General features: G+C 44.7%; 1 protein-coding gene across 3 annotated transcripts in view; it reads right to left on the bottom strand.

Annotated features, from left to right (window-relative positions):
- The window catches only part of LOC124069180 (receptor-type tyrosine-protein phosphatase N2-like), a 165,516-nt gene that overhangs the window by 32,762 nt on the left and 112,815 nt on the right, over nt 1-19,939 (bottom strand). For all 3 annotated transcript variants that reach the window (XM_046408034.1, XM_046408033.1, XM_046408035.1), the window contains exons 13-14: nt 13,930-14,142; nt 4,806-5,003 (exon numbers count right to left, since the gene is read on the bottom strand). In XM_046408034.1, coding sequence (XP_046263990.1) covers nt 4,806-5,003; nt 13,930-14,142 — 411 coding nt within the window. The remainder of the gene's footprint in view (nt 1-4,805; nt 5,004-13,929; nt 14,143-19,939) is intronic.

The following is a 19,939-nucleotide window of genomic DNA, read 5'->3' as shown; positions in this document are numbered from 1 at the left end:
CTCATTTATGAAATCCTCTGCAAACGTGTAATCAATCATCCTGCATCCATCCGTCCACCCATCATAACAGAGGCTGTGGTCTTAAAAGCTGACATCATCCTGATGCATAAGTTTCACTTCTCTGCAGCTGGACGCTTCCTCCTCCTCAACTGACCGCATTAGAGAGATTTAACATCCATTTCCTGAGGCCCGTTCTTCCTCCAGCCATTGCCCTGTGACCCACCAACTGTACAGATCGCATCCCAGCTGGCCTGCTGGCGAGCTACGAAAACCACAACAAATTCCCAGCACAGTTAATCTCGAAGGAGGCTCTCGCTGCAGTATAATCTATAACACTTACTTGGCCAGCAACAAAAGGCAAGATAATGTGCTTTATATATAGAGTCGGCTAATCCTCTTAAGACACAAGTAAAGAGGATGTCGGGGGAGGTGATGGTGGTGGTGGTGGAGGTGCGGGGTGGGCCCTCAGTCCCAGCCACATGGGACCAAGTAATACATTAACTTAGATAAGATGGAGAAAGCTGTTTCTCCTCAAATTAAAATCAGTGCTTGGATGATGACATGGAATTTGCTTGGGCTTACGAGAGGCAATTAATTTTTTTGGGAGGTGGGGGAGGTGGGGGAGGCGGGGCAGCTCATGAGCTATCAGGTTATTCTTGATTTTTATTAGTCGTTCAACAGTTGCGTCAGTCAAGTGCGTGACAGGGACGTGAGATGGAGTATTTGCTTTTCCACAGCGGGGCTGCGCTCATCTCGCTTTGCGATGGATTTGTTCGCTCACTATGATGCCTCTTTGAAAAAACAAAAGCAAGAAAAAAAAATCTCTTGGCTCCGAGTTTCCCCACAAACGTGTCGACTGGGTCCTGGTTTTGTTGGAATGAAACTCTGCTCGGTCTCTAGTTGACAACATGATGTGAATCTGAAATGAGCTCTGTTGGAAGTGTGAATATTTTTGTTAACGCTGACAGCCAGAGCTGCAGAAGAAAAAATATAAGCAGTAACAAAAACACATTTTTCCAAATTCTGGAAAGAGAAATGACAGACAAGAATGGAGAAGGTTTAAAGGAAAATCGTGAGAACAATTCAAAGTAAAGAAAAACCCAAAATGACAGGAAAGAAGGGGGGAGTGAGTAAACAGAGAACCAGAAACATATGGACAGACACAATGTAAAGAAAGATCAAGCAGTAAAGCAGCGCTGGGCTTGTGAATTTCAAACCGGTTTTACTTTAGGCCAAACAGCAGACCGATCGATAACCGAATTTTATAGCTACGACTCACAACCATTCAGCTTAACTTCTGTAAAGGTCAACATCAAAATAGTAAATGAAAAAAAGACTTCAGTTTGATGCAAACTTGAGAAAGACTTAATTCGTAACGGATACAGGAAGTGTTGATGTGAGGACAAACGTAGGCTGCAGCGTCTCGTCGTGACCCGAGCTCTGCTGTGGACGGCGATGGGAGTCGTATCGCCGCTCTGTGCGCACATCACGGCAAAACACAGCAAAGCACCGCCGCGAGGTGCTGAGCTACATGGCCGTCTGCACGCTCCTGCTAACTAGCCTCATTCTGCTAGCTGTCTCCACTTACGCCTCACTGATGCTGGCTCAGTCTGACTGGTTTGAACCAGTACGCCGAACTGGACCGGCCGAACCGGAAACCTACCTGACCAGAAGAAAAAGTGCAGAAAAGGACATTAGCAACAAGATGCAAGAAAAGTGAATGAAAGACGGAGGATTAGAGTGGCTCCATGAAACCTTCACCGCAGAGGACGGTCGGTGGGCGGGAAAAAACATTTCATATCAGTTTGCCAGGCTGTCGTTCTCATGTGAAACCCTCGTAACTCCAGGATTAGTTCTTTATGTCTATCTTTTACCTTCAGCGAGAGGTTTGCATGAACCTCTGGAGGCAGAGAAAACAACGTGAACTTTGGGCTTCTGAAAGGTTTCAGTGAAGAACAGGGACGAGAGGCTGACATTTTGGAGATACGTGGTTTCCACATGACGGCGGCGTTACGTAACTTTCTAATGTTTCTGCTGTGGGAGGACGGAGACGGTCTGGACCAATCAGAGCCGCCGTTTGGCTCTGCTCTGTGTGTGTGTGTGTGTAGCTGTCCAGGGTGCTGAAACACACTCACCGCTCTGCATGCATTTCTCTGCGCCTTCAGTGCTGAAAGTCAAACGAGAAGCACGGCAGCTAAAAGTTCACAGCTCGCTCTCTTTAACTAACAGTCTCACATTATCACTTTCTGCGACGACGGTGTGACTGACAAGCCCCTTGAGATCCCTCACTGCTCATTCCTCTGTACTTCCTTCATGGAGTAAAAACATGGGAGTTAAATATGCCATCAACTTCCCATCAGCGCGGTAGTTTCACAATAATGAAACCAGTGCATCTGGACTGGTTTCATGAGTATAAAACAGTGCTGTAATTAAAAAGGAGCTCGTTTGTGGTTTGGAGCAGAATATGTTTAGCATCCACACATTAAATGGGAAAACTGTGATGGATGGAATGGAAACTACTTTCCCTCCACAGAATCACCGCCGAGCCACCGAGCGTCGCAGGAGGAGACCAAGACAGATGCTTTCCTTATGTACAATTGACTCACATTATTCTATAATGATCTGGTCATTCACTGTAACTACAGCTGGATGCAAATCGATCACAATCACTGCTGTAGAAAATAAAACACAGGCCCAAATCAGGCTTCTCACTTGCTGTGCTGATTGGACAAATTACTTCCCGTGACTCGTCTATGGGGGGCGTTTTGTGAACCGAGTTGCGGCTGAAAAAGAATTTGAATGTAATATTGTGTTGTGATGATGCAGATGGAGACGATTCACAGGCTCTCTGAGGTCTGGCTGTGGTCTACAGGACAGGACGCTTCAAACTTGAGAAACATGATGAAAATTAGCTTGTAGATTGTGAAATTTGTTTTTCGGGCACAGACACAAGCTTTGTGAATGGAAGCCGCCCACAAACAGAGCAGAGCATGCAGTCTTACATGGCAGGTTCAGAGGCTGGTGCTCAAACTTCCACAGGAGCAGGTGGCGTTCACCACTCCCGCTTACGGGCTGCACAGGCAAGAGGGTTTCTTGAACACTTCAAACACTTCAACGAAAACTTTCTTGCATGAGACCCGTTGTTTAACAGAGTGCGAAATGACTCTTTAAACTCTCAAGTTGCTTTGGAGAGGATTTAAGTGGAATGTGAGCATCATCTACATCACCTACGCAAAACGTTAATAATGACGACGGCCGCAGCAGGTGAACTCGCCCTCTCGCCCTCCCTCGCACCGTTTACATGTCGCAGTCTTGATTAAAACAAATTCACTAAACTGACCAGACACAAGCCAAACGAATACTCGACAAAACGCCGGCGACGCTTCATTTCACTCCGCTTATCGCTCAAGCGATGCCGCCGAGACGGGTTTGTCTGGCGAAGACAAAGCACACCTGAACGAGTTCAAACCTCGCTGTCACAAGATCTATTTTCATCCTCGTGTGACCGTGGCGCATCAAACGCGTGCATCACACACTGCTGTGGGCGCCAAACAGACACTTTAGCAGGATTGTGCGTTTGTGTAAAACAACAGAGCGGCTCTATGCAGCGCCGCACGGACGCAAAGGGAGACGTTTCTCCTGAACACAACTCGGCGCAAATCTCAGGGGTAATTAGCATCTTTGTGCCTATTGAACACATCAAAAAGGCCGCTCTGTCACATCTCACCAGCAGCTTCATAATGCACAGGAAGAGAGACTGTGTGTGTGTGGGTGGGATGAGGAGGTGGTGCTGAGATGGTGGGTGGTTAATGTGAACAGCTATATGTCGCAATTACGACGGCGCTCGACAGAATGTGATGGAGGTTCAGTAGAGATGTTCAGCTGCAGGATACAGCAGGTGAAGAAGCTGCTTATAGAAACTGTGGGTGTAATGAGATGTACTGAAACAGAAAAAAAAAAACACACATGGGAAAAAGAGGTGTGTGTGTGTGTGTGTGTGTGTGTGTGTGTGTGTGAAAGAGAGACAGACACGAAGAAAAACGTCGGCTTTGAGAGAGATAAACAGTTTTAATGGGAAAGAAAAGCAGGTAATGTGATTTCAGAGCAGTTTGGGAAGCCAGACTGCTGACCACAAAGTTAAAAAATGAGTGTGTGAACGTCAAGCAAACACACAACTTAAAAACAGGTTCACCTTTTTCTTTTATTTGCCCCCTGATGTATTTGGTATTGCTCTGCCTTAACTATTTCGCAGTGAGTGAAAGGCTCATCCTGCCACTGTAATTTTTAAAACCAACAGGAGCTTCCTGGGGGTATTATCTGAAAATCTGTCGCTGTTGTTTTCAAAGCAATATGTCCACCCAACTCACCACTTCAGCAGCCATTTTGTGTCTCCTCCTTGTCACGGCTGCAGTCATTTCTCTGCTCTTAGCGGAACAGCTGAAAAAGTGGAAACGTCCACACGACGATAAACCCGCCTTAACATGCATTTCCAAATGTGTTGTCCTTCACTGATATTCTGCAAAGGTCTGAATTTTAGTCAACCCCTTTCAGTAGCTCTGGATGTGTGATGAAAGGAGTAGGCGGATTAGATTTACACGTTAACGTCAGTCCCGCTGATCCAGTCAGAGCAAAAAATACATGCAGTCTTTAGTCATCTCAGATTTTGTGTATCACCAGCTGTGGTGTCGCCAACACAACATCATGCACATTTAAACCGACATCCTCTGCAATTAGATTATTGACTATTACAATATTTTGATTCAGGGTGCAGGACTGCCAGCAAAGCGACTCGACGGGAAACTCACCAGTATCATGTGACCGGTGGAGATGTCCATGTTCGAGTGGGCGGGCTCTTCGCTCCAGGAGGAGATGCTGCTCCGCGCCGAGGGGCTGAGGGCCGGACCGCCGTCGCTGAACTGAGACGACACGCTGTTGATCCTGGACGAGATCGGCTCTGGGCGCTCGGTCGGAGGTTTGACCGCCATACGCTGCCGACAGAGCTCCTGCGGGAGGGAAGACAGGGACGCATCAGTCACCGCTGAACCGGCTGTGTCGTAACACGGAACAATCAGGTAACAAACCCCTCACAGCAGAAGACTGAGAGGGGAATGAAACACTTAGACTTGACACCCACTTTAAAGAACTGTGGGTGGGAAAAAATAAAAAATCGTCTGTGGAGAGTTGATGTGACTGAAATCCCTCCTGTGCGTTCATCTCCATTTCAACTTACCAGGGACTAAAACTTACAAAGGAAGACTTTGCAAGGCTTGTTTCCACAAAAAGGTGGTGGTGGAAAGTAACTACGTGATATTTATCGCAGTACAGTTTTGAGGTACTTGCGGACACTTGAATACTTCCATTTTCTGCTACATCTCCTTCTCAGGGCTGTGACACGGCAGGAACATGGCAATGCGACCCGTATCACAATACTAAGGTTACGACTCAATACATTGTGATATGCTGCTGGGTTTAAGGCGTGATTTGGTGTAAAACCACCTGTCCGTACTCCCGCCAAGCAGAGAGACACCTGCAGCGACAGACAGGTTTAGCATTTCAGCATAATAATCGTGTGTGTCATCAAAAGCTGTGGAAAAGTTGCGTCTTCTTCATGATGCTTAGTCGCGATTACACTTACTATTTAGTTAATGAAAGTTCAAAAGCTGAAAATCCACAAAATAAAATGGCCGCTATTTGCTTAATGAGCAAATGTGAGTGAGACGGGTGAATCATGGCGACGCAAAATGCGAGACATTAGTTTTGGTCTTCATGGAAAATCTTTGATTAAAAAACTGACTAAAAAAATGCAAGATTAAAGGCATCACAATCGGTTTTGAGGAAAACGCCGCTTGTCAAAATCCTGCCAAGTGGCTGCAAACATCTGAACGAGAACTTTTCTACCGCGAGGCAGTTAACCTCCACCTGCTGTTACACTGGACGACTTCCAGGATGTGGGTGAAAAACAGCAGGGATGCTAAACAAGGCTTCCCTGGATAAATACAAACTTTAGAGAAAGTTTTCAGGAAAGTGTGCCAGTCAGAGTCTCAGCAGCAAATACAAGATCTTCACTCATACATCTGGGCAAACTTTCCGTCATCGTCTGTCTGGTTTCTGTCTGAGTTTTCCGAAATGTCTGAATCACTTCACACACGGAGACAAGAAGCTGCAGTTCTAAAAGCAGAACAAGCATTTTACTCATTCAACAAGAGTCCAAAAAGCAGAGAGGCTGCAATGAACGTTCAGACTGCACACATGTGAACATCTGAAGTGTTTAGAACAGTGTCTCTTTAATGTTCATATATAAGCAAAAGTTGAGATACTCTACTGCAACACCATAGCTGAACGTCATTTTGAACTCCTGAGTATGTGCAAAAAATACTGAAGTTCTGCAATGGTGAAATACTAAAGAAAACTAATGCATGACTCAAATGCTTGGACAAATGTAAAATTTCACACAGACGCAGATAAAAGCCAGTTATTTACATGAAGGGGTCAGAAATGTGTGTGCCAAATTTCATGGCAATCCATCCCACAGCCGTTGAGACATTTCACTGACTGACCATCACCATCTTATCCACAAAAGGCCTGAGAGCGACGATGTAACATGTGAAATTAGTCCCTGGAATACAGTAATAAAAAGTGTACTCGCTAGAGAACCAGCGAATTAAATGTCCAATCTCTGCATGACGATTTAAACATCGGTAATCAATGTGTCAGATCAGCGTGCCCTCGGGCAAGACAATAAAGCTCAACCACCCAATTCATTCACGTTATCCGTGTGACGGCATAATAAAAGCCACCTGACACATCGTCTATATGTGAAACCATACATCACATCTATCAGAGCAGCGACTGCAGCAGAAGACCTGGGCTCCATCTCTCTGGGTATCTGTGTTTCTTAATGAGGGAGATGCTGATGATTAACCAGCGGCGCGTTTGATTGACGGCGGAGGTAATGCGAGCGGGCCTTCATTAGTCCGTATCTGATCCGACTGATATTCTCGTAGGTCGGCGCGCTGACACTGATCTATGAGCTCGGACTCAGACTCATAAATGTGTGCAGATTATTAAAGTGCTTCAGTGCCAGGGGATGCTGACAGCACTGCTGGTGGGAGGCACACACAAACATCAGCCTGTGAAAGCAGAGTGCAGACCGATACAGTACACAGCTGAATATCTGCAGTATTTACAGCGTACGACTGCTTGTGCTTCCAAAATGCCAGCTTTTAAGACAATTAACGGATGAATACAACATTTTTCTGAGAAGTGTTTAAGTCATTTAACAAGAAAAATGGCAAACATCTTTATTCATAATCACATAACTGGCTTCTGATTATTATTACACCAAACTGTGTTTCTCAGTCTGCTCCACTGTGGCCCCTGACTGCCTACGTGGACGCCATTAAGCAGCGCTTTTATGATGTCGCCTCACTTCAGATGTTTGACTGACACTTGGAGGCATCATTTTTCCTTCTGCAGAGCTGCGGGTCAAAGCTTGTAAATCATCTCATAACAGAACCTTTTTAATCAATATTCTGAATCAAACCATTCATTCATTTAAGGGTTACATGCGTAATAACTGGATTAACGTATAATGAGGCGTCCCTGTAGCATCTTTTAGTAGTTTAGTTTAGTTCATTTTAGCGTAAAGCACAGTATTGGCTGCACTGTGCCTGATATGCTTATGTGTGGCTCACTTACTTTTAGCATAAATGTCCAATTAAAAAACTTCCTGGGGTTAAATCTGCAAATATCTGACATTTCATCCCTTTGTTCAGCTCTATGTATAATCATTTTCATGCAAGAGCTTTAAAGGATTTTTTATTTTAGAAATCTTTGGTCAGATGAGGAGAGGAAGTGCTCTCACTTGGAGCATCGTGGAACATTAAAACTTTGGCCTGCTCTCAGTAAAGAGAATTAAATGTTGTTAGAGTCGGCAGCAGCGTTTCCGTGACGGCAGATAACTGATCAGTTTGACAGCCAAATATTCAACTGATTTGACCATACTGGCTGTTGAAGACACCAGTTTGTCTGCTTTCTTGCCTGTGTCCTACTATGTCCTATTATTGGAGGGAAACACACGATCAACTGCATTCATATTTCAACAAGCCCATGTGGTGAACTTTGCCGCAGCAGCAAATTCTTTTATGATGTAATTAAAAACGATTCAAAATGGCTTCTCTCTCCCGAGAGCCAATTAGAGGACAGAAAGACAAAAATTTGAAGGAACAATATAACCGAGGACAGGTTTAGAGTCTAAACTGCACAAATTTACAGCACATCTCCGCCCCCGAGCTGCGTCCACACACAACACGAGTGTCTTTATTTACAGTGTATTGATTTTCACTGAGACGAACTTCTTCAGGTGGCGTTAATCACTGTGCTTTATGATCTGGATGAGAGTCCGCGGAGAATTGTGCAGCTTTGTCTCAATGTTGCCTTTTTATTTGTGAATTTATGCAGTTAATGACAGTCAGACTCCTAAAGAGACTAACAATAAACACACTGAGTCTCTGGCAAAGTGTGGCAGCACAGAGCCTGGTAGCTTAGCAGCAGTGTTGGGCCAACGGCACCACCGCCCTGGTTAAGGAACGGTTATAAACGTTTACAACAGCTGTCATACGGTGACACTTGGTAACAAATATCTGATGAAGCTGACGGGTATAAAATGTTGACTGAAGATGAGTTAACCAATAGGATCTGAGGCCTTAAAAGTACAGATCAACGCAGACTCACTATCTGGCAAGCAACAGTTATCTAATGTGTTATAACAGCTTATTAGTGTGTTTTAACAGCTTATTAGTGGGTTTTAACAGCTTATTAATGTGTTTTAACAGCTTATTAATGGGTTACAAATTGTGAGCAACCCAATTAAAAAACTAATGATAACACTTTCTGTAAAGACCACGTCTGTCGTGCATTCAGAGGGCATTCATTATGTCTTATAATGCATTCATAATGCTTGACTACATTCATAAACACAAAAGATTTTTCTGATATCAGCTGTCATAATATATTTTAGATTTGACTTATAAAGAATTATGAGTGTCTTGTGTCTAGCTATAAACTAAAAGATGACTGTTGGGGCTTATAATGCATTATGACAGCCTGTACTCACCTATGCCCACCTCAACAATCAACGGTAAGAACTCATAGTATGTTAGTTGATTCTTTCATACTTTCTATCTCTAATTAAGTCAATTTCCTTCATGCCTGTCTTGTCTTAATTTTTGCCATATGTTGCAGAAGACGCCGCAGCGAGCAGGGAAAGTTCCTCATTTTTGTTGCGTTCAAGGACATCCAGTAGTTCAGTCTAATGCACCAAATGAGAAAATGATCCTTTCCAGAACATCCATTCCAACTTCTGTCCTCTGGATTCATTTTTCTGACAGCTAACGAATGAAATGCGTTTTGTCAGGTTTTAAATCTAAAGACGTTTGCCAATCCATTCTCGCAACTGCATTAGCTTTGAAAAATAAATAACGGTGGATAAATGTTCGCTGTGATGGATTACCAACGTCTAGCAAACTTTAAGTCTTGTCAGATTGATTTTAAAAACAATTGAAATTAATGAAAACAAATGTCTGCCTGGAAGGTCGAATATCAATCTTGTGAAACTGACGGCAGTATTAGAAAAACATGTGGCAGAAATTATGTGATTTTTTTTAAAAGTGAAGCATCAATATGCTGCACATGAGCTTATCATCTGAATAACTGAAAACCAATAGAGTTTTTAGACTCCAACACTGTTCATATCAAAGTTGAGGTGAAACATAGCAGCAGTCATCTAGCTTTGAATATTTTAATTAATGCACATTTCCAACCAACATGAGTTTTATTTGTCCTGTAGATAATTTTGTTTTCAGAAAAGCGAGTTGCTGCTGGGAAGCTGCAGGACTTTAGTTTGTGAGCTTTCAGGGAGCATGTGTGCTCCATCAACCCCCCCTACATGAATAAAGGTTAAAAGAAAAACCCCAACAAGCCCCTCTCCAATGGGCGTCATGCCAGAGAATCCACAAGGCGCCACATGACCGTCTCGAATCATGCATCACCCCGGGGCGACGGCGGGCGTGTCAGCGAGGGCAGGCGTGTGCCAACCAAAGCATTCCCTCCTTATAAAGGCCTGCTAATGGGGAGGAAGACCGGGTTTGGGGGTCGGGGTGCGTCACGAGGGCCCACAGGGGAGTCTCTGTTTACATGTGCCCTTGTGACCAAAACGAATGCAGGGGCCGTCACCCGAGTGCTTGAACAAACAAACAAATAATAAGGGGGACATGATGGGTGGGGGCCGAGGAGCTGAAGGGTTGGAGGAAAGCTGGTGGAGAGGGACTACAGGAATACAGTTTCATTTATCGCTGCATGTTAATGAAAGCAGTCAAAGGAGAAATCAACGTTAAAGCTTTTCTCGCATGTTGGAAAGCTTAGCTTGTACCAGATATGAAAGCCAATACCTGTGGAGGCCACCATGTTGGGAGCTTTGCTAAATACAAATTCTACTTAGTTGCCAGATTAATGACGAGTCTGAAGTTTGCTTTGCGTTGGTGCAGCAGAATCGATTCTGCAAACAAAAATACTCAACAGAGCACTTGGCAAAAAGCAGAAGTGGGTCAACTGTTTTCAGGCACTTCAGTGGTGCTGTTTGACATACAGTTCTTTAAGTTCTGGTCAGGGTCTAGAACTAAAACTACTTAGCATTAGCATTAGCATTACCTGTAGTAAGATGAACTTTATTGATCCCGCAGTGGGGAATTTACCCACATACACTGTTTGCCACATAACACTAATATGACAATACCTCCTGCAGTGGTGCTGAACCGCATGATCAATCAAATAACACAGCCGCGGCAGACGAAACTGACTGCAAACTGATTTTTAATGTAAGGTTGTTAGCAGCGTAAAGACCACGTTATCGTGCCTGTGAACGTCCTCGAAATCGAATTGACTCACAGACTGAAAACAGTCACAGTGTGAGGCAAGCAGAAAGGAGGTAAAAAAATATGAAATATCTCATTTAATCTCGTCTTGTGTCTTAAAAACTTGAGAAAAAATATGCGAATACGTCGAGGTATCTCGACGACGGCTGCCACAGCATTTCTCACATTTCAAGAGATTTCACGGTGCGGGTGATGATATCTTTAAATACGGTAACATTGCTTCATGATAACATCTTTAGATTTGTGGAGAATGCAGGCAGAAAGTTGCACCGCAATCAAGAGCAATGATCTCACCCTGCTGGCTGATGGTTTCTTCTACTTCGAGGAAGAAAAGGGGAACTTTTAGGAGAAGAAAAAAAAACGTTTGAATCAGATGCAAAGATAAACCGAAGGCGACGCTGTGGTCTCCCATGTCGGTGGCGGAGTAACCCAGGGACTGACTGACAAGCATCATCCACCATCTTCCCGCCCAGCGCTCAGACGCGGCGTGCACGCACTCCTCTGTCCTGTCAATCAAAGTCTTCTTTGTCAGCGTTGGCCAATCCCATGTCGCCGTTTCACCGGGGCCGTTTGATTGACAAGCCTGGGAGCGGAGGAGCGGCGAGCCGAAGGTGGAGGAGCTTCAGAGGGAGCCGGTGGCACGATGAATGGAAGAACGAAAAGTGTGTGTGTGCACAAGTGTGTGAAGTGAGGCCTCGAACAAACGCGCCAAGGGCAAGAATCATTAACATTCAGAGGCTGGTGAGTGTGTGCATGCATATATGTGTGTGTGTGTGTATGTGTGCATGTTTATGTGTGTATGCTCATGCGAGAATGTGTGTGTCTGACAGCCAGTATGAAGGAGCTGCAGCAGCACAGCCATCAGGCAGCCTGCCGTTTCCTGTCTGCTTTAATTGCATGTAGCCCCAGAGACTGCACACACTCACACACACTCACACACACTCAGACAGAGGCAGAATCCAGCCCAGGGAACCCCTCTACACAGCAACGCTGACAAAGAGACGAGGCTTACACAGCTAAGATGGGAGCTGAACACTGAGGTCTTTCACTGAGGATGACGGCGGCTCGCTGTCGACGCTCAATGAAGACGACAGAGAGGAAAGAGAAACGACTGGAAGAGCTCTGGGAGTGTGAGCGACGTAAACCTCCCCAGAATGAGCAACACAAATGTTTTTCTTAACTATTAATCAGATAAATAACGCGTGAACACAAGCTTATGTGTGATTTTTAATTAGCATTTTCCAATTAAGGGCTCAGTGCGGATCTCGGAGGCAAGTAACCGTAAAGATAAGTTTCTCACACTGAGGAAAAGCAGATATTTTATATCAGCAGAGGTGAAGTATCAGCCAGTCATTGGACATGTTGGTTATCTTTCATTTGGTACTTAAATCCTGTGTGATGACGCTCAACTCTGAACTTTCATCGTCCTCCTCACAATAGAACTTTATGCAAAAAAGTCCCGGGTGACATGGTAAAGCTCGAACGCAGCAGCACAGTCTATTTCAAGAGTTAAAAATCCCTGGAGAAGAGCATAAAATGTAAGCACTTAGGGGATGGGCTGGGCTCATTATAAAATCAATGCTCACAGGACCACTCTCATTTAAAAACATGGTGGGGAAAAGGTCAGGGAGAGAGACGGAAAAAATCTCAATCTAATTCTTTGCTCAAAAAGCCACTTAATATTGGATTCTGTAAATTAAATTTCACACCCCGCTATTCCGGCCAAAGGATAATTACAGCAAGCAGAGGGGGGAATGGAAATGACTTGAGGTGGAAAACCTGTTGGATTGTTGCTGCTGCAAACAACAAATTATAGGAGGAGACTGAGTAGAGTCAGCAATCACCACACAGCATCAATCTGGGAACAGCATGGAATTAAAGAAGCTGAGGTTCACAGCGGCTTTCATTTTAGCTCCAGCATGAGCCTCAAAGTTAAAGGTTTGAGTCGCTAACACGGAAAAAGGCTACGATTAAGGTACAGTCATGCATAAACCCGATATCTTTGGGACTCAACTGATTTTATTTTCCATACATTAAGAGGGAAAAAAATGTGAATTTATGTATTCATATGAATGAAAAGGTTCGATGACACACAAAATGCACACTTGATTTTTAGAACAGACAGATCTGATACATGATTAACTGGGGCAGAAAAACACGTTTCTGCCGCGCCAAATTATGCTTCATTTTAGATTTTAGTTTTAAAAATGATTCAGAAACGCTGCTCTACACCTTTTGAAAGCACTGCTAACAAGAAGACCACGACCATATTGCTTTAAGTGGGCAGTCATAGTGTCTTATAATGCACTTATAATGCTTTATAGCTGCACCCGTAACCACACAAAATGCTTTCGGAGGCACAACATCGACCTGAAGGTCATGAGTTCAGGGGTCTTATGGATGTTTATGATGTTTATGTTTATGTTATAAACCAGAGGTTGACTGGTGAAGGTTTCATTCATAAAACACACATTTTCATCAGTTACACAAAGATTCTTTGAAATGCAACCAACAATGAAATATGGATTATTATGGATGCATCAGTAGTTATTTTGTTTCACATAAAGGAACAGTTCACTCAAAATAAAAACACACTTAGACCTCCCCCCAGGTGCAGTATTCTTCCTGTTTTAACCTTGTTTTAACCTTGTGTAGCCTAATCAGGTAAACTTTGAGGTATGCAGACATCGTATATTCTCATCTACTCGTGGTCGCACTTCAAACAGAGTGAGTTGTTGGGCCGAATGCTGCAGCGCTGGTTTGGTGTGAAGCTTATCAGAACTGTTCTTCTAACACAATGCAACAATAACTCACGATGCTGCACGGACCACAGTGAGATGATACAAATACTCACTACAGCTGAATGTTGAGGTGAGTACAGGTGGTCATGATGTATTATAACCAAGTCAGTCAACCTCTAGTTTGTAACTAGTCACGAGGATAAGACCATAAGATATTTTCATTTGAGAGCCACAGATGGTGCAGTAACACCTCCTACCTGATAGGTGGCGGTAGCATCGCTGGTAGTGTCTGTTCCCAGATTGGTGAGCTTCTCCTTAAGCTTGTGGTGTGAGCGGTGGCGGAGGCAGTAGACCACGGTGGAGGCTAGCAGCACGCCGACGATGCACAGGATGGACACGACGGTGAGGATGAGGAACTTGGTCGACTCTGCCTGACTGTACTTGGTGGGGATCTGGTTGATCTGGCTTCCCTGTAGGCCACCAAAGAACAGGGGAAAAAGAGGGTTAAAAACATGTTCATTTCTAGCTGAGGTTAGCGGTTCCCCGTGCAGCTCAAAAGGCAGAGAGGGGTACTCTCACAGGTGAGATAAGAGTTTTGATTCATCTGCTGTGCCAAAAATGTCAGCAGCTGTTTTGAACTAAACTGCAGGGATGTGAAACGGTGTGCCTAAAAGTGGACACCAGGTGATTTCACTGATAATCACACAAAAGGAACTGCAAAATCATGCGGTGGATTTTTTGATAGGAACACGGCTCGTGGGTTGATGCCCCTGGATTAAAGCCAAATGGTCAAAAAACCAAGTGACATCTTTCATTTGACAGTAATCTATCTGATCCCCTTTAAAACATTAATTATCTTTGCTTCCAGTGATTTTTTTTTCTCCCCTAAAAAATGTTATACATCAGTAGATGAAAGCGCAAATCATCGCATGGTTCTTTTCTTTCCCTGTTTTTGGAAGGACATAAATATGCATATCAGTGTGCTTGATGAAAAGTATAATCACAAGCGTTTGTTCCACCATCTGTGCCCAGGAGTGCAAAGAATGCATAAACTCCTGTTTAGCAAAGCCTTCTGTATGTGCCGAGGCAGCTCAACACAGCGTTTGCTATACTGCAAGAATTTTCTGCCGCTGTGAACGGAGGCTACAGGCGTTCTGCTTTGCCAGCTTCGACCTCGGCAGCACTTTAATCCAGCGCGTGAGAACCAGATCCTTCAGCAAACAACTGGAGATGAAAGATTTCTTTTCACACAGCGTGCTGCTTGGGATAACACAATGGACGCACACTGTACGACAAAAGTCTCTGTTTGAACTGCTCCTCGAGTATGGAAAAAAACGCAGTGGCGGTAATTCGAGCGAGGGGAAGTCTCAAGCTGCAGCTCCAGCTGCTGCTCGCTGTTCATTTTCAGACACTGGCGAGCTCAGGATAATGAGCCTGTTGCGTTTTACCTGACTAGTAAGAGTTAACAATAGGCAACATAATTCCCCGTTATTACACACGGCGTAACGATCGCGGCAACAAAGAACGCGGCAAGAACCAGAAGAGGAGAGCTACAAATTGCACCGCCGTTGACGAGGCCTACAATTCCTCCTGACAGAATTATCGAAAGAAATCAATAGGAAAAAATAAAGGCTCTTCACAACTTTGCAGCAAAGTAAAAGATTTTACTGGTACAAAAACTTAAAGGCTTACTTCAGCTCATCATTAGCTTGCCTTGTTTGGTATTTTTTTTCTTTTTTTTGCACCAGAGGAAAGTGTTGAACAAAAAGGTGTTCTCACAGAAAGGCAGCGGGCTTCTCTCAAGGGTAAAAGAGAAAAAAAGAGGAAGGTTGGTGGGGGGGTAAGAAATCCCTGTCCCTCTGTGGTAGAGGTCACAGAGATTAGGTGAGGTGCGGCGTGGTGAGTTAATGGAAGGGAGACTTTGAAAGCGGCAGGCAGAAAGGGGGCAGCCTTGTCGAATCCCTCCTGCCTGCCTGTCAGCTCAGAGAAACCCTGCAAACCCTGGGAGGTGGGAAAAGGACCGCTCTGCCCTGCACTCGGATTGTTCTGGAATTCTTGTGAGGTTTCAGGGAGTGACCCCCCTTCCACAACCACCACCATCACCACTCCATAAGCCCCCCCCACCCCACCCCCTATGATTTCATTCATTGCTGTTCTGCATTCAGCACCTGATAAAGAGTGCCTGCAGAAGGACCCACAATGGGGGACAACAGTTGTCCGATGCTTTGTGGGGTGTCCAATTTGCTTGGGGAGCTCTAAGCCGTACTGTAAAAGCTGGTCGCATAGTAATGCGACGGCCTTGAAAGGAAACAGTGGGCGTCTCCGACTGGGGCGCTGCACTAAAGACCGTTCGCTCAATGCAGAGTGAAAAAGAATAAAATAAAATAAAGCAAAGCAAGAAAAAAAAAAGGTGAGAAATTCAGCTCTGAAGTACAGCACATATAAAAGATTTATCTACTACTGACAGCAAGTTACTACCGAGGGTGTTCATAAATGAGTAATAAACATAATGCTGTTTATGTTAGATTTGTACGGCTGCAGACAGACACCCGTAAAAGCAGATACAACTGATTCTAGTGTGCATTTTTAATGTTTCTTTTTATCAGCGCAGTCTTAATGCAAGAGATTGCAGCAGAAATATCAGCCGTTAAAGGAAGCATCATAAACAAAAGTAGCTGAGCAGCAGCCCGGACGCGTTGTGGGCTTGGCAAGGCCATTAATAATTCATTACTGCTGATTCCACATGCTTCCACCGCAATCATCTTTTGCAAAATGTATTTTTCTTTCTTTTTTTTTTTTAACCACGGATCAAATAACTTCATTTGTCATTTTACTCCCCGAGTCGTCTCATTGTTTTGTCAAATTAAGTTTCATGGAGAGGGATTGCATCTTGCTCGGTTAGTAATGGCCCATAATTCAAGGCTCTAACTGTAACAGCTCAGTCATCTTTCACAGGACAGATGCCGGCTTTTCCAAACCCCCACACCGCCAAACCTCTTCACACACACACACACACACACACACACACTGATCCCGCCTCCCCCGGTCTCTTTATCATAGCTTCCTAGCTTGTCCGTCTATTGATTCAAACAAATGTAGCCTGACCCCACCTGCTTAATCAAGCTTGGTTGCAGTTGTTGCTAACAGGAAAGTGGTGGAGCGTGAGTGTGTGTGTGTGTGTGTGTGAGCGAGAGAGACTTGGTTGGTGTGCGACTTGTAAGTTGGCGGCGTTGAAAAGCGAGCAGCCGTTCTGCTCGTGCTGCCGATGTGGCAGAAATTTGACGACTGAATATCAAATGTTTGCTCTGGATGGGAGGTGGAAGGTTCGCACGCGAGCCAATGAATGCAGTCGTAAACTGTGGCGAGGACTGTGTAACGCTCTCTGTAACGCAGCGTGAAATAGAAATATTGTGTGTGCTGAACGTCTCCATCTGCATGGCGAGTCGTACTCCTGTCACAAGAGCGTCACCTCCGCTCTGTTTCCGATAATAAGAGGCAATCGGCAGCACTCGGCAGCTCCGAGGCCTTTCTTCACTCTCCCTCCTGTGGCTCAAATTACACGTTGAGGGCCCGACGTAGAGATCTGCCACCGCTAAGGTGAACCGCAGCTCAGCGGAGACAAACCTGAAGGGGAGAAATGTGTGTTGCAGGTATGACTGTGGGAACTGAGAACAAAAAAGCAGTAACCAGCATGTCTCTGGTGTCGATTTGGTAGCGAAAAGGAACACAGCCAGGACGAAATAACAGCCCAGACTTCAATCTGGACCATTTCTGACTTCATATCATATGACGCACGCAGGAAGAAAAATCAAAACAAAACAAACAAACAAACAAAAAAAAAAAACAAACAGAAAATCCTGTTTGTTTCTGGAGGGAAAAGTCGGACATTTTGATCAAGTCAGTTTCAGTTAGCGGCAAAAAATAAAACAAAAATGAAAGGAAAATATTGTGTCCCCGAGGACAGGAGGGAGTTCCTTTCACGCCTCCACCTCTATTGTCCATCTGCCCTGGCAAAAGCGATTGTACTTGCAAATTTTTCATTTCACATCGGCAAACGTGATTTGACATACAGTGTGCAGCTCCTCCACGCTGTCTCTGAAAAGCATTACCACAAGCCGTCAAGGATGCTGGCTGGCTGCTGGCTGCATACGCTGCCGGGTTCAGCCCTTTCCAGCAAATATCAGACACACTCCCTACACAGACGGGCGGCTTTGAACTGACGGGGAAAGAGAATTTAGAAACAAGTAAAACGCAAAAAGAGAGAGAAAAGAAATGCATCATTCCTGAGAATTTTTACATTTTTTTCTTTTTTTTTTTTAAAAAAAACATTATTTCTCTTTTGATGGATTTTTTGCTTCAGTTTTATATTAAAATCAGCTCCTGCTTGGTGTGAGGAGAACTCGAATTCTCATACTTACAATAATCTGCTTTGCAGCTGTTACTACTAAAGCAAATGTTGTAATCAATTAAAAAAAAAAAAAAATCAGGATTAAATCAGTTTTTAAAAGTGAAGCAAGCCTGTGGTGGAAATAAATGTGTGTGTAGATTTTGGTGTGTGGATTTGAGATGGAGGTTTTTTGGTGGAGGGGTTAGGTCTCCTGGTTGGTGTGTGTGAAGGGGTGGGGGGGGGTGCGGATTAGCCAGGCTCACATAGACAAAAGGCAGATGGATTTGCACGGCTCGGGCTTATTCAGAACGGGTGAAAAAAGGTCAGAGGGAGAGCGGCGGCCGGCCATTGTTTTCCTCCACGACGACTGCTGTAGGAAACAAAGATGTGTCGCTCACCTCTGATTCATCCCGCGGCCTTTGAAAAAGTTCAGCCGGCGTTTTAACAAAACGTTTGGGCACACACACACGCGCATATACACACACACACACACACACATAAGTAAGTACGTGTGTCTGCACGGGCTGACGTGTGATTTCATACACTCACATCTGCAGGTGCACGCTTGCACACACCCACACACACTCCAACGCCGCACACTGATACACATGCAAGGACGCAAAAGTCCACACACACACACAATTTGTAAAAAAAAAAAACAAAAAACAAACTAACAACATGGTGTGAAAGACCAAAATTCATCTCACCAATATGGACTTTCATCGACAAACAGGAAGACGATTCACAACAGTGCGAAAGCATTTCTCAGCGATATCACACACTGCATACAAATTAGGATCCTCCTCCAAGCTGATTATCATTTAAAAAAACATGATTTAAAGTTTGCACTCCAGCAGTGCAACGCAACAGCTGGAGAAAATGAAAACAGCAGCAAATCCCATCAAACTAAATGTTACCACAACGTTATGGAGAGATGCAGCTGCATGAAGCCCCTCGTCCAGGGCGCGCCATCAATCAGCACCTCAACTCCACAGATACTCCCATTCACCTCAACAACTGCCCTAAGCAATTTCTGAAATTTCCTGACGCGTTTCAGCACAAAATTCTCTGATGCGGCTGCAACAAATTTTGATATGAAGAACTGGAAAGATAAAGTGAAACAAGGAGCGAATGAGGAGAGCAACTGCAGGGCACACTTCATGATCTTTGGCATTTCGTCAAGAACGGTGGGAAGAACGGCAGCGAAATTCAGAAGGTTGTTAAGAAAACCGCATCACATTAACATTCAGAACAACAATTAAATCCTACCAAAAATCCATGGTGAGGTAATGCAACAGACACCTCCTCCCGCGTCTATTTCCCATTCCAGGCCGGCTGCACCACACCGGCGGCGGAGGAAGAGGAGGAGGATGAGAGAGAGTGAGTGGGAAAGAGAGGGGGAGTTTCATCACCTCCCATCATCCCCTTTCTCTCCTTTGAAAAACGGAAAAAAAAAAAAAAAGAAAGTTCCTGGCTTCCTCTCCTGCTCCTCCTCTTCCTCCTCCTCCTCCTTCTTCTTCTTGTTTATGCCATCCAGACCTCATCCGCTGCAAAAAGAGGCAAAATGCACCAACAGATTTCTCTGTTTCCTGACGCAATTCAGCACACGTTCGGAGAGGAGAGGAAGACCAGCAGCTTCCACCACTTTCACAGAGAGGAATGAGATGCTATTTTTCTGGGAGAGGGAGAGAGAGAGAGAGAGAGAGAGAGAGAGAGAGAGAGGGACTACAAAGTGCACTGTGGGGCTCCTCCTTATATTCCTCCCATCCCTCCCTCCATTCCCTGCCTGTCTACAGCACATGTCACCTCCCCTCGTTGCCATGGTGACGGCTCCACATGTTGCCGACAGGAGGAGGAAGAGGAGGTGAGGACAAGGGGGG

This window comes from Scatophagus argus, chromosome 13, assembly GCF_020382885.2.
Source record: "Scatophagus argus isolate fScaArg1 chromosome 13, fScaArg1.pri, whole genome shotgun sequence".
NCBI lineage: Eukaryota > Metazoa > Chordata > Actinopteri > Scatophagidae > Scatophagus > Scatophagus argus.
Note: the sequence above shows the minus strand (reverse complement) of the source record. Positions and strands in the feature narration are given on the sequence as shown.